At 43.1% G+C, this 13,697-nt stretch overlaps 1 protein-coding gene across 4 annotated transcripts in view; it reads right to left on the bottom strand.

Annotated features, from left to right (window-relative positions):
• cdk8 (cyclin-dependent kinase 8) overlaps window positions 1–13,697 on the bottom strand; it is a 196,276-nt gene that overhangs the window by 4,175 nt on the left and 178,404 nt on the right. For all 4 annotated transcript variants that reach the window (XM_041199695.1, XM_041199694.1, XM_041199693.1 and 1 more), the window contains one exon: window positions 1,042–1,139. In XM_041199695.1, the coding sequence (XP_041055629.1) occupies window positions 1,042–1,139 (98 nt within the window). The remainder of the gene's footprint in view (window positions 1–1,041; window positions 1,140–13,697) is intronic.

Genomic DNA, 13,697 nt, shown 5'->3' on the forward strand with positions numbered 1-13,697 from the left:
AACAGGCGCAATGTACGTACATGTTCTTTCTGTCTGCGAAGAACAAGGCCCATGAATTTTGAAATATCAGGATAATGAGGTACACCATACACTCTTCATGTCTGAAAGTGTCATCGTTTGGCCCATTTGCGAGTTCACACAATACACAGCGAATAATGATCTGATCAGGATAGCCACTGTCCCGCATGATAGATTTAAAACACTCGATTTTTGCATCAAGCTTCCAAGGTGAGTGATTTCATTCAATGACATTAGTATCACTGACTCCCCAATTATCAACAACCTGGGGTTTCCACTGACCTGAAAATGAACTGGACTAGTCATATAAATACTGTGGCTACAAGTTCAGGTCAGAGGAATCCTGCAGCAAGCAACTCATTTCCTGACTCCCCAAAGCTTGCCCACCATTTACAAGGCACGAGTCAGGAATGTGATGATACACTCTCCACTTGCTTGGATGTGTACAGCTTCAACAACACTCATAAAGCTTGACACAATCCAGGATAAGGCAGCCCACTTGTTTGGCACCCTATCCACAAACATTTACACCCTCCACCACTGATGTACAGCGGCAGCAATGTGTACCATCTAAACGATGCACTGCAGAAATTCATCGAGGCTTCTTAGACAGCACCACGACTGCTACCATCTAGAAGGACAAGGGCAACAGACACATGGGAACACCTCCAACTGGAAGTTCCCATCCAAGCCACTCACCATCCTGTCTTGGAAACATATTGCCGTTCCTTCACTGTCGCTGGGACAAAATCCTGGAACTCACTCCCAAACAGCACTGTGGGTGTACCTACACCACATGGACTGTAGTGGTTCAAGAAGGCAACTTATCACCACCCTCAAGGGCAGTTAGGGATGGGCAATAAATGCTTGCCAGCGATGCCCACATCCCATGAATGAATAAAAAAGATGGCTAGGACCCCATTGTTGATAAGGCCAAACTTATCAAATTTAGCTATACAAACCCCAAAATGTGCTGTTGAAAGCATTCTGGAATAGTCTTTGTAACAAAAGGAGTCAACATACTCTGATGTAGGGAGTGGGTCTTCAAGGAAGTAGGGATCCTGCATAGCCTGTTCGGAGGTAATTCTCTTGGTTGGGTCCATTGTGAGTAACTTCTGAAGCTGAAATTGAACGGGGATTGAAAAAGAAGATGGTTAATTGTGATGATAATCACCAATACTAACTGACGGCTATGGCACCAATTTGAATATAACGTCCCTCTATCAGTACAACAAGCCTAAACTGGGAATCATATAACCATGAAAACAGGTGTTATGCTCACAATCTTTTTCCAATATTCATGAGGAAATATGCGGCTGTAATGCAATAGAATCTAATAAAGGAATTGATAGCCAAAGACTTAATAATTACATGGGAACACTACACCATAAACAACTGAGATTAAACATGCCATGATTAATCCAAAAACACTAATTGTATAATGAGGCACTGACACATGCAGAAGAGGTAGAATTTTGTAGGAGTGCTTTCAAATAACCAATCAGATGTCAAACAGGGTTTGAATTTAAAGCCATGATGTTGGTACAGGCATAGGACACTGACAAGATTAACATCCATGTACTAGGTTATGTTTTGAAATGCATATCATATCCAAACATCATGAGGTTTTCATTGTTATGGGTGTTAAGTCAGAACTTTCGGGAATGGGAGAGCTTTGCAAAAACATTTTAATGTTTTTTTGCTCAATACTTCTTTTAATATAAAATTATTATTACAAATCTCAAGCGTCTCTGACTAGCAAACTATTTATTTACTAAGGTTGAAACTATTTAAAATCCAGATTTAAATAATTTTTGCAATAGGGAAAGGGATTTCAAATTAGAAATGGACATGTCCAGTTGCAAGAACTATTACCACTGAAAGGACTAAATGAGTCTTATGTACTTTAATTTCTACGATTCTATTCTGCTCATGAGTGCAAAATATATTTAAATATTTTCAACTCAAAAGTATCTAGAAATATTACAGATCCTGTCACATGCTGTGATATGATGTGATATTAGAGAGGAATGTGATATTACAGAGGGTGCACAAAATACTGTGAGGGACAGGTAACACTAGTATAGAGAATAGTAAGTTAATAGGTAGTGTTGGGTCAAGGGAGAAAGTAGCAACATTTAAATCAGGGTTACTATGCATGTATGTGAATGCACAAAATATAGTAAATAACATTGGGGAGTCACATGGCAAATTGCCATGTGGAAATATGATGATGTGGCGATAACAGAGCCCTGGCTCAAGGAAGGGCAGAACTGAGTGTTAAATATTCCCAGGTATCAGGTATTCAGAAGAGATAGGAAAGGAAGCGGGGTGGCGGCATTGGTTAAGGAGCGCGTTGCAGTGCTGGAGAAAGAGGATGTCCTAGGGGGTTCAAAGGCCCCTCAATCAATTTGGCTCGAACTAAGGAACAAAAAGGGTCCAATTACATTTCTCAGTGTAGTCTCTAGACCATCAAATAGCGAGAAGAACATAGAAGAACAAATCTGCAGGGAAATTACAGGGAGATGCAGACATCATAGAGTCTAATGGGGGACTTTAATTACCTGAATGTAGCCTGGGACGGTGGTAGCGTAAAGGGCAGAGAGGGGCAAAAGTTCTGAGGTTGTGTTCAGGAGAATTTTCTACAGCAGTATGGTCTCCAATCCAACAAGAAAAGATGCACTGTTAGACCTAAATCTTGGAAATGAGGTGGGCCAAGGAGATCAAGTGTCAGTGGGGGAACATTTAGGAGACAGTGATCATTATATTGTACATTTTAAGGTGATGATAGAAAAGGATGACAGGCAATCCAGAGAATAATTAACTGGACAAGGGCCGACTTTGAATGGAGTTAGGCCAGATAGAATGGAACGAAAGATTGGCAGGAGAAATGATAACTGAAGGACGGGTTACCTTCAAAAAAGAATTGGTTCAGGCACAATCAAGGTATATTCCATTGAAAGGGAAAGGTAGGGCAAACAAATCCAGACCTCCCTAGATGAAAAAGGAGATTGAAATTAAGATAAAGAAGAAAAAGTGCACTTATGACAGATGTCAGGTGGAAAATACAATTGAGAACCAAGAGGAATACAGAAGGTTCAGAGGGTAGGTGAAAAAGCATATTAGAGAAGCAAAGAGGGATTATAAGAAAAGACTGGCAGCCAAAATAAAGGGGAATCCCAAAATCTTCTATGGACATACAAATAGTAAAAGGGTGGTAAAAGAAGTAGGGCCAATTAGGGTCCAAAAGAGAATTTACACATGGACAAGGGGCCATGGCTGAGGTATTAAATGAATACTTTGCATCCGTCTTTACCAAAGAGGTAGATGCTACCCAGGCCATGGTGACAGACGAGGAAACTCTGTCACTAGAGGGGTTCAAAATTGATAAGGAGAAAGTGTTAAATAGACTGTAGGTACATAAAGTTGACAAGGCACCGGGACCAGATGAAATGCATCCAAGGATATTGGAGGAAGTGATAGTAAAAATTGCAGGGGCACCAGCCATAATCTTTCAGTCTTCCCTAGACTTGGGGGTAGTGCCAGAGGAGTGGAGAATTGCAAACATTATGCCCTTGTTCAAAAAAGGCAGTCAGGATAAGCCCAGCAATTACAGACCAGTCAATTTAACTTCGGTGGTGGGCAAGGTTCCAGAAACAATTAATTGGGATAGCATTAGTAGTCACATGGAAAACTATGAGTTTATGAGGAAGAGCCAGCATGGATTTCTAAAGAGGAAACCGTGTTTAACTAACTTGGAGTTTTTTGAAGAGGTAGTAGAAAAGGTCGATGAGGATAATGCTGTTGATGTGGTGTATATGGACTTTCAAAAGGCATTTGACACAGTGCCACACAACAGACCTGTGAGAAAAGTTATTGATCATGGAATAAAAGGGACAGTAGCAAAGTGGATACAATATTAGCTGAAAAGTAGGAAGCAGAGAATAATGGTCAATGGATATTTTTCAGGCTGGAGGAAGGTTTGTAGTGGAATTCCCCAGGGGTCAGTATTGGGACCCTTGCTTTCCCTGATATATGTTAATGATCTAGATCTTGGTGTGTAACAGACAATTTCAAAGTTTGCGGATGTTATGAAGCTTGGGAGTGTTGTGAACTGTAAGGACAGTGTGGAACTTCAAAAGGACATAGACAAGTTGGTGGAGTGGGCAGATAGGTGGCAGACAAAGTTCAATGTGGAGAAGTGTGAGGTGATGTATTTTGGTAGGAAGAACATGGATAGACAACATAAAATAAGGGGTAAAATTTTGAAGTGGATGCAGGAGCAGAAAGACTTGGGTGTATATGTGCATAGATCATTGAAGGCGGCAGGATAGGTGGAGAGAGCAATTAATAAAGCACATAGTATCCTGGGCATTATTAATAGGGACATAGACTACAAGAGTAGCGAGGTTAGCTGAATTTACAAAAGAGACCTGTTAGACCTCAGCTGGACTATTGTGTACAGTTCTGGGCACGTTATCGGAAGGATGTGAACACATTAGAGAGAGTGCAGAAGAGGTTTACAAGAATGGTTCCAGAATTGAGAAATTTCAGCTATGAGGATAGATTGGAGAGGTTGAGACTGTTCTCCTTGGAAAGGAGAAGGCTAAGAGGAGGTTTGATGGAGATGTTCAAAATCATGAATCACAGGATCACAGAATCACACAGTGCAGAAGAGGCCCTTCAACCCATCGAGTCTGCACCGACATGTGAGAAACACCTGACACCTGACCTGCCTACCTAATCCCATTTACCAGCACTTGGCCCATAGCCTTGAATGTTATGACGTGCAAAGTGCTCATCCAGGTACTTTTTAAAGGATGTGAGGCAACCAGCCTTCACCATCCTCCTAGGCAGCACATTCCAGATTGTCACCACCCTCTGGGTAAAAACGTTTTTCCTCTCATCCCCCCTAAACCTCCTGCCCCTCACCTTGAACTTATGACCCCTCGTGACTGACCCTTCAACTAAGGGGAACAGCTGCTCCGTATCCACCCTGTCCATGCCCCTCATAATCTTGTACACCTCGATCAGGTCGCCCCTCAGTCTTCTCTGCTCCAACGAAAACAACCCAAGTCTATCCAACCTCTCTTCGTAACTTAAATATTTCATCCCAGGCAACATCCTGGTGAGTCTCCTCTGCACCTCCTTAAGTGCAATCACATCCTTTCTATAATGTGGCGACCAGAAATGCACAGTACTCCAGCTGTGGCCTCACCAAGGTTCTATATAACTTCAACATGACCTCCCTACTTTGTAATCAATGCCTCGATTGATAAAGGCAAGTGTCCCATATGTCTTTTTCACCACCCCACGAACATGCCCCTCCGCCTTCAGAGATCTATGGACACACATGCCAAGGTCCCTTTGTTCCTCAGAACTTCCTCGTGTCATGCTGTTCATTGAATATTTCCTTGTCAAATTACTCCTTCTGAAGTGTAACACCTCACACTTTTCAGATTAAATTCCATCTGCCACTTATCTGCCCATTTGACCATCCCGTCTATATCTTCCTGTAGCCCAAAACACTCAACCCCACTCTTAACCACTCGGCCAATTTTTGTGTCATCCACAAACTTACTAATCCTACCTCCCACATAGTCATCTATATCGTTTATATAAATGACGAATAATAGGAGACCCAGGACAAATCCTGTGGTACACCACTGGACACTGGCTTCCAGGCACTAAAGCATCCTTCTGTCATCACTCTCTATCTCCGATTATTAAGCCAATTTTGAATCCACCTGATCAAATTACCCTGTATCTCAAGTGCATTTGCCTTCTTTATAAGTCTCCCATGTGGGACCTTGTCAAATTCTTTGCTGAAATCCATATAAGCTACATCAACTGCACTACCCTCATCCACACACCTGGTCACCTCCTCAAAAAATTCAATCAAATTTGTTAGGCATGACCTCCCTCTGACAAAGCCATACTGACTATCCCTGATCAAACCTTGCCTCTCCAAATGGAGATAGATTCTCTCCTTTAGAATTTTCTCCAATAGTTTCCCTACCACTGATGTGAGAGTCACTGGCCTGTAGTTCCCTGGCTTATCTCTACAGCCCTTCTTAAATAGCGGAACCACATTAGCTGTTCTCCAGTCCTCTGGCACCTCCCCCGTGGCCAAAGAGGAATTAAAAATTTGGGTCAGAGCCCCTGTGATCTCCTCCCTTGCCTCCCTCAGCAGTCTGGGACACAAATCATCCAGACCTGGAGATCTGTCCACTTTTAATCCTGCCAACACCTCCAATACCTTGTCACTCCCTATATCAATTTGCTCAAGAACCTCACAGTCTCTCTCCCCGAGTTCGATACCTTCATCCTCGTTCTCTTGGGTGAAGACGGATGTGAAGTATTCGTTCAATACTCTACCAATGTCCTCTGGCTCCATCCATAGATTGCGTCTTTGGTCCCCAATGGGCCCTACCTGGTTATCCTCTTCCCATTGATATATTTATAGAATATCTTGGGATTTTCCCTACTTTTACCAGCCAGAGCTTTTTCATATCCCCTCTTGCTCTCCTAACTGCTTTCTTAAGCTCCATCCTGCACTTTCTGTACTCCAATAACGTCTTCGCTGATTTGCTTCCCTTGTACCTGCTAAAAGCCTCTCCTTTCCTTCTCATCGTATCCTGAATATCTCTGGACATCCATGGTTCTCTGGGCTTGTTACTCCTTCCTATCACCCTGGAGGGAACATGTTGAGCCTGTAACCTCCTAATTTACTTTTTGAATGCCCCCTACTGCTCCTCTGTAGATTTCCCCACAAGTTGCTGTTCCCAGTCAACATTGGCCAAATCCTGCCTTATTTTACTAAAATCCACTCTCCCCCAATCCAAAACATTTTTTTGCAACTTGTCTATTTCTTTGTCCATAACAAGCTTAAATTGTACCATGTCGTGGTCGCTATCACTAAAATGCTTCCCCACCACCACCTCAGCCACCTGTCCGGCTTCATTCCCCAGAATTAGGTCCAGCACTGTGCCGTCCCTTGTTGGACCCTCTACATATTGATCTAAAAAGTTCTCCTGTACACATTTCAAGAAATCCACTCCATTAAAGCCCTTAACGCTATGTCTATCCCAATTAATGTTGGGAAAGTTGAAATCAACTAATATGATTACCTTGTTGTTATTGTTTTTACCTCTGCAAATTGTGCACATATTTGCTCCTCAATTTCCCACTGACTATCTGGGGGTCTATAATAAACACCAAACAATGTGGTTGCCCTTTTTATTCCTAAGCTCTACCCACAAAGCTTCATTCGATGCCCTCTCCAAGATATCATCTCTCCTTACTGCAGTAACTGACTCCTTAACTAATAAAGCAATGCCTCCTCCTCTTTTACCCCCTCCCCTGTCTCACCTGAAGATTATATATGCCGGAATGTTGAGCTGCCAATCCTGCCCCTCCCTCAACTACGTCTCAGTGATGGCTACTATATCACAATTCCACATGTCAATCCTCATCCTTAACTCATCCGTTTTACCTGTAATACTCCTGGCATTAAAGTAGAGGCCATCCAGCCTTGTATTACTTCCTTGAAGCTTATTGCAGCTGTACTCCCTCTGACTTGATTGTTTTACTGTATTATGTGTCCATATTCTGCTAACATTCTGTGTCCCCTCCCCCGCCGAATTAGTTTAAACTCCTCCCAACAGCACTAGCAAACCCACCGGCAAGGATGTTAGTCCCGCTCTGGTTCAGATATAGCTGTCCCACTTGTACAGGTTCCACCTTCCCCAGAAACGGTCCCAGTGATCCAGGAAACTAAAACCCTCCCTCCTGCACCAACTCTTAAACCACGTATTCATCTGCATTATGCTCCTATTACTGAGCTCGCTAGCACATGGCACTGGGAGTAATCCAGAGATTACAACCTGAGAGGTCTTACTTTTCAGTCTACTGCCCAACTCTCTGAATTCTTGATGCAAGTCCTCCTCTCTTTCTACTGAGGTCATTGGTACCAACATGTACCATGGCCTCTGCCTTATCACCCTCCCCCTTCAGGATGTCCTGCAGCCGTTCAGTGATATCCCGGATCCTGGCACCAGGGAGGAAACACACCATCCTGGATTCACAACGACGGCCACCTAGCTGTTTCCCTGACTACAGAAACCCCTATTACTATTGGTCTTCCTCCTCTCCTGTACAGACAGGCTGCTTGTGGTGCCAGAAGCTTGGCTCTGTCTGCACTCCCTGGAGGAACCAGCACCATCATCAGCCTCCAAAATGGAATACCGATTTGTGAGTGGGACCCCAGGGGACTCCTGAACTACCTGCCTGTTTCTCTTGGACTGTTTGGTGGTCACCCATTCCCTTCCTTCCTCAAGTCCCTTCAGGTGTGATTACCTCTCTAAACATGCTATCCACGATGCTGTCAGACTCGTGGATGCTCCACAATATCCCTAGCCGCCGTTCCAGCTCTGAAACCCGAGCTTCCAGGAGCTGCAGCTGGATGTACCTCCTGCACACATGCTGGTCCTGGGCACTAGAAATGTTCCCAGCTTCCCACATGGAGCACAAGGAGCACACCACGGCTTTGAGCTCTCCTGCCATGACTTATCCCTTTAAATTAAACCTTTTAAATCAATTACTCCAGGGCCCTTCTTTCCTGATCCTCGTTACTATAGAATATTCAAACTATAAGCCACAAAAAGACCTTAAAGTATAAGCAATAAAAGTAGTAAATACTTAACATAAAACCTACCCACTACTTACCAGTCATTCCTTTCCCCTGTAGCCTCTACTGCTGCAGCAGGGCAAGACAACTCTCTGAAGATTTAAGAAGTTGGATAGCAAAGAAAAAATGCAAATTGTGCCTCTTCCCCTATGCAACAAATTCCCACTGTGCATCAAATTGCCAATACCCACACTCACTCTGGCTGTGTCTCACTCAGGATGAGGTCTCTCCCCTGTTCATGTGCAAGCATGAAGGGGCTGGACAGAATAGACAGGGAGAAGCTGTTCCCACTCATAAAAGGATCAAGAATGAGACGGCACAGACTTAAAGTGATTTGCAAAAGAAGCAAATGTGATGTGAGAAAAAACTTTCTCACACAACGAGTGGTTCGGGTCTGGAATGCATTGCCTGGAAGTATGGTGGAGGTAAGTTCAATTGAGGCATTCAAGAGGGCATCAGATGATTATTTGAATAGAAACAATGTGCAAGGGTACAGGGAAAAGGCAGAGCAATGGGACTAGGTCATAATGCTCATTTGGAGAGCTGGTGTAGACACGATGGGCTGAATGGCCTCCTTTTATGCCATTAAAATGCTGTGATTCTGTGTCTCCTGTTCTTGCCTTCACAGATATACATTAATAAAAGTTTTTGTTTGAGTTCAGGCAGAACTACTTTTATCTTCAGCATCAAAAAATTTCTACACTAAACAGACAGCCAAATTGCACTGCAATGCTATGAAAACTAATCTTAAGTTCATTATGGCATTTATAGTACATTAAGAACATGGCTCAACATAAATTCAACCATGGGGAGTTATAAGATGTAATTTTAACCATTCGACTACACCACAATGCATGTTCAAGTGTCTGTGATTCTCTTCATTATTAGTACTGTATCTTAGAGTTTTTTTTCCTTTTCTATACATTAGATTTTGTTTTTGCTTTAGTCTAACAGATCTAGAGGATAAACATTTCCATTTCTATTAAATAGAGCCTGCAGAGTTCATTTTCTGACCTTGCTTTCCAATTTATTTCTATTCTTACTGATTTTCATCTTTTCCTTATCTCACATGGCACCTCTCCAAGTTTGTCTGAGGTTGTGCTGCATCTTGACTTATTCAACTCCTCTTTGATGTAGAATGTACACTCCTTTCCAATGTTTTGCAAGATTTTAGAAGCGCAAAACTGATGTTCTCCCTGGCTTGAGTAGACCTTCCATTCTTAATCACCATATTTACAGACTGACTGGGACAATAGCAAGCTTTTAACTTTGTACAGGATAGTTGTATATTGAATTAGTTATTTAATACTAGTTACGTTACTGGACCATTAATGAGTTCAAATTCTACCAAGACAGTTGTGGAATTGACATTGCTAACTTTTAATTCCAGAGTTATTTAATTATCAGTAATATGATCAACCTGCTAGATTGTCATAGAATCCAACTGGTTCTCCAACATCCTTTAGAGGAAGATATCTATCATCACAGTCTGGCCTGCATGTGACTCCAGGCCCACAGCAATGTGGTTGACTCTTAACTGTCCTCAGAAATGGCCAAGCGAGCCATTCAGTTGCATCAAAGCTGCTACAATAATGTTAATAAGAATAATACCAGACAGAACACTCAGCAGTGGAGATGACAAAGGCAGACCCAGCCAGTCAACCTTGCAAAGCCCTCTTCACTAATGCCTGGGGACCTGTGCCAAAAGTGGGAGAGCTGTCCCAAAGACTAGTCAAACCACAGCTTAACATATTCATACTCATCAAGTCATACCTTACAATCAATATCCCAGGCACCTCCATCACCACCCTTGGTCATGTCCTGTCCCACTGGCAGGACAAACCCAGCAGAGGTGGGAGCACAGTGGCATTCAGTCAGGCAGAATGACTCCATGAAGCCTTATGGCATCAGGTGACACATAAGTAAGGAAACCTCCTGCTGATTACCACCTACTGGCCTCCTCCAACTGATGAATGAGGACTCTTCCACGTTGGACATAAGTTGAAAGAAAAACTGAAGGTATCAAGGGCAGAGAATTTAATCTGGGTGGGGGACTTCAATGTCCATTACCAAGAGTGGCTTAGTATCATCCTTTCTGACTGAGTTAGCCAAGTCTTGAATGACATATCTGTAAAATTGGAGCTGCAGCAGATAATGAGAAACAATAGGGAAAAACCTACTTGACCTTGTCCACACCAATCCACCTGTCACTGATGTATCTATTCATGTTAGTGTTGGTAGAAGTGACCATCCTGTGTAGTCCCTGTGTAGTCAATGTCCTATCTTCACACTGAGGACGCCCTCCATCATGTTGTGGCACTATGAACGTGCTAAATGGGATAGATTCAGAACAGATCTAACAGCTCAAAACGGGACACCCTATGGGCTCTGTGGGCCAGCAGCAGCAGAACTTATTCCACCACAATCTGTAATTTCATGAACTGGCATATCCCTTACTCAACACAAAAATAGAATTACCTGGAAAAACTCAGCAGGTCTGGCAGCATGGTGGAGAAGAAAAGAATTGACGTTTCAAGTCCTCGTGACCCTTCAACAGAACTGAGTGAATATTAGGAGAGGGGTGAAATATAAGCTGGTTTAAGGTGAGGGGGCGGGGAAGGTGTGGTTGTAGGGACAAGCAAGCAGTGATAGGAACAGATAATCAAAAGATGTCACAGACAGAAGAACAAAGAGGTGTTGAAGGTGGTGATATTATCTAAACGAGTGTGCTAATTAAGAATGAATGGCAGGACACTCAAGGTACAGTTCTAGTGGGGGTGAGGTGGAAAGATTAACGGGGCATAAAAGATATAGATTTAAAAATAATGGAAATAGGTGGGAAAAGAAAAATTTATATGAATTATTGGAAAAAACAAAAGGAAGGGGGAAGAAACGGAAAGGGGGTGGGGATGGAGGAGGGAGTTCAAGATCTAAAGTTGTTGAATTCAATATTCAGTCTGGAAGGCTGTAAAGTGCCTAGTCAGAAGATGAGGTGCTGTTCCTCCAGTTCCTCCATCCCCACCCCCTTTCCATTTCTTCCCCCTTCCTTTTGTTTTTTCCAATAATTTATATAGATTTTTCTTTTCCCACCTATTTCCATTATTTTTAAATCTATATCTTTTATGCCCTGTTAATCTTTCCACCCCACCCCCACTAGAGCTGTACCTTGAGTGTCCTGCCAGCCATTCTTAATTAGCACATTCGTTTAGATAATATCACCACCTTCAACACCTCTTTGTTCTTCTGTCTGTGACATCTTTTGATTATGTGCTCCTATCACTGCTTGCTTGTCCCTACAACCACACGTCCTTCCCCCCCAAATTCTCTTCCCCCACCCCCACCACCACCTCCCCCCCAACCTCAAACCAGCTTATATTTCACTCCTCTCCTAACATTCACTCAGTTCTGTTGAAGGGTCATGAGGACTCGAAACGTCAACTCTTTTCTTCTCCGTCGATGCTGCCAGACCTGCTGAGTTTTTCCAGGTAATTCTGTTTTTGTTTTGGATTTCCAGATCCGCAGTTTTTTGTTTTTATCTTTATGTTTATATCCCTTACTCTACCATTACCATCAAGCCAAGGGACCAACCGTTATTCAGTGAGGGGTATAGAGGACAGCATGCTAGGAGTACCACCATGCATACCTAAAAATGAGATCCCAGCTTGTTGAATGAAGCTAGGGCTAAATGCATGCTAATCAACAGAAACAGCAGGGTACGGAGAGAGCTAAGCAATCCCACAACTAATGGATCCAATCAAAACTCTGCTGTCCTGCCACACACAGTTGTGTAAGGTAGTGGGCAATTGAGCAAATAAGAGGAGGAAAGTCCATCAGTGAAGATGGCGTAGGCACGGCAGTTGGTGCAGAAAGTGGTGACTGGCAGCCCCAAGCTCGCCCTGGTTGCTGTTAATTACTCTAAACCATGTCTGGCTACCTTCTGGAAATATGTTTGGGTGGAGCTGACTCCTCCAACTCCTGGAGAAATCCCAGTGGCTGTTGAAAGCTTCAAGGGTCTTGTGGCATCATTTAAGGCTGGGAGTTACAAACAAATAACTGTAAAGGATGCCCTGAGGCACACACTTGCAGCCATAGAAATTGTGACATGGTTTTACATTGGCGAAGCCATTGGCCGAAGAAGCCTGAAAAGGACATAACGTCTGAACTCTACCCTGTCAACACAGCATTCCATTGTAAATGAATGAATAATATTTCAAATTAAATTATTAGGACTTTAAAATAAATGCCTATCCTCAATGATAATGGATCCAAGCACGTCTGAAGGTTCAAGAGTTTGCAACCTCTTCAGCCAGAAGTGCCAAGTCGATGACCCATCATGGTCTCCTCCTAAGGTTCCACAGCTGAGCTTACTCAACTCAAAGGCTTTGGGCCCTGAAGACATCCATGCTATACTGAAGACTTGTGCATTGGAACTATCTGCATCCCAAGCCAAGTGTCCCAGTACAGCTACAACACTGGCATCTACCCAACAAAGTGCAAAATTGCCCAGGTATGTCCAGACCATGGAAAGCAGGGCAAACCCAATCTAGCCATCAGTTCACTGTCAATAGTCAGTGAAGTTATGAAAAGTGTCATCAACAGTGCTTTCAAAGTGGCATTTACTCAGCAATAACCAGGTCACCAGTGGGTTCTGCCAGGACCACTCTGCTCCAGTCCTCAAGACAGTGCTGGTTCAAACATGGATACAAGAGCTGAATTCCTAAGGCGAGGTGAGAATGTCAAATGTTGCCTTATGTCAAGGGCAGTCAGAGTGTGGTTCTAGTAAAGTTGATATCGGTGGGAAGCTCTCCACTGGTTGGAGTTATACCCACACAAAGGAAGACTAATATTGGCTATGGAGACCAATCATCTCAGTCCTTGGATATCACTGCACGAGTTCTTGAGGGTAATGTCCTAGGCCCAACCAACTTCAGCTGCTTCATCAATGACCTTCCCTACATATAATGTCAGAAATGAGGATGTTTGCTGTTGA

This window comes from Carcharodon carcharias, chromosome 11 (assembly GCF_017639515.1).
Source record: "Carcharodon carcharias isolate sCarCar2 chromosome 11, sCarCar2.pri, whole genome shotgun sequence".
NCBI lineage: Eukaryota > Metazoa > Chordata > Chondrichthyes > Lamniformes > Lamnidae > Carcharodon > Carcharodon carcharias.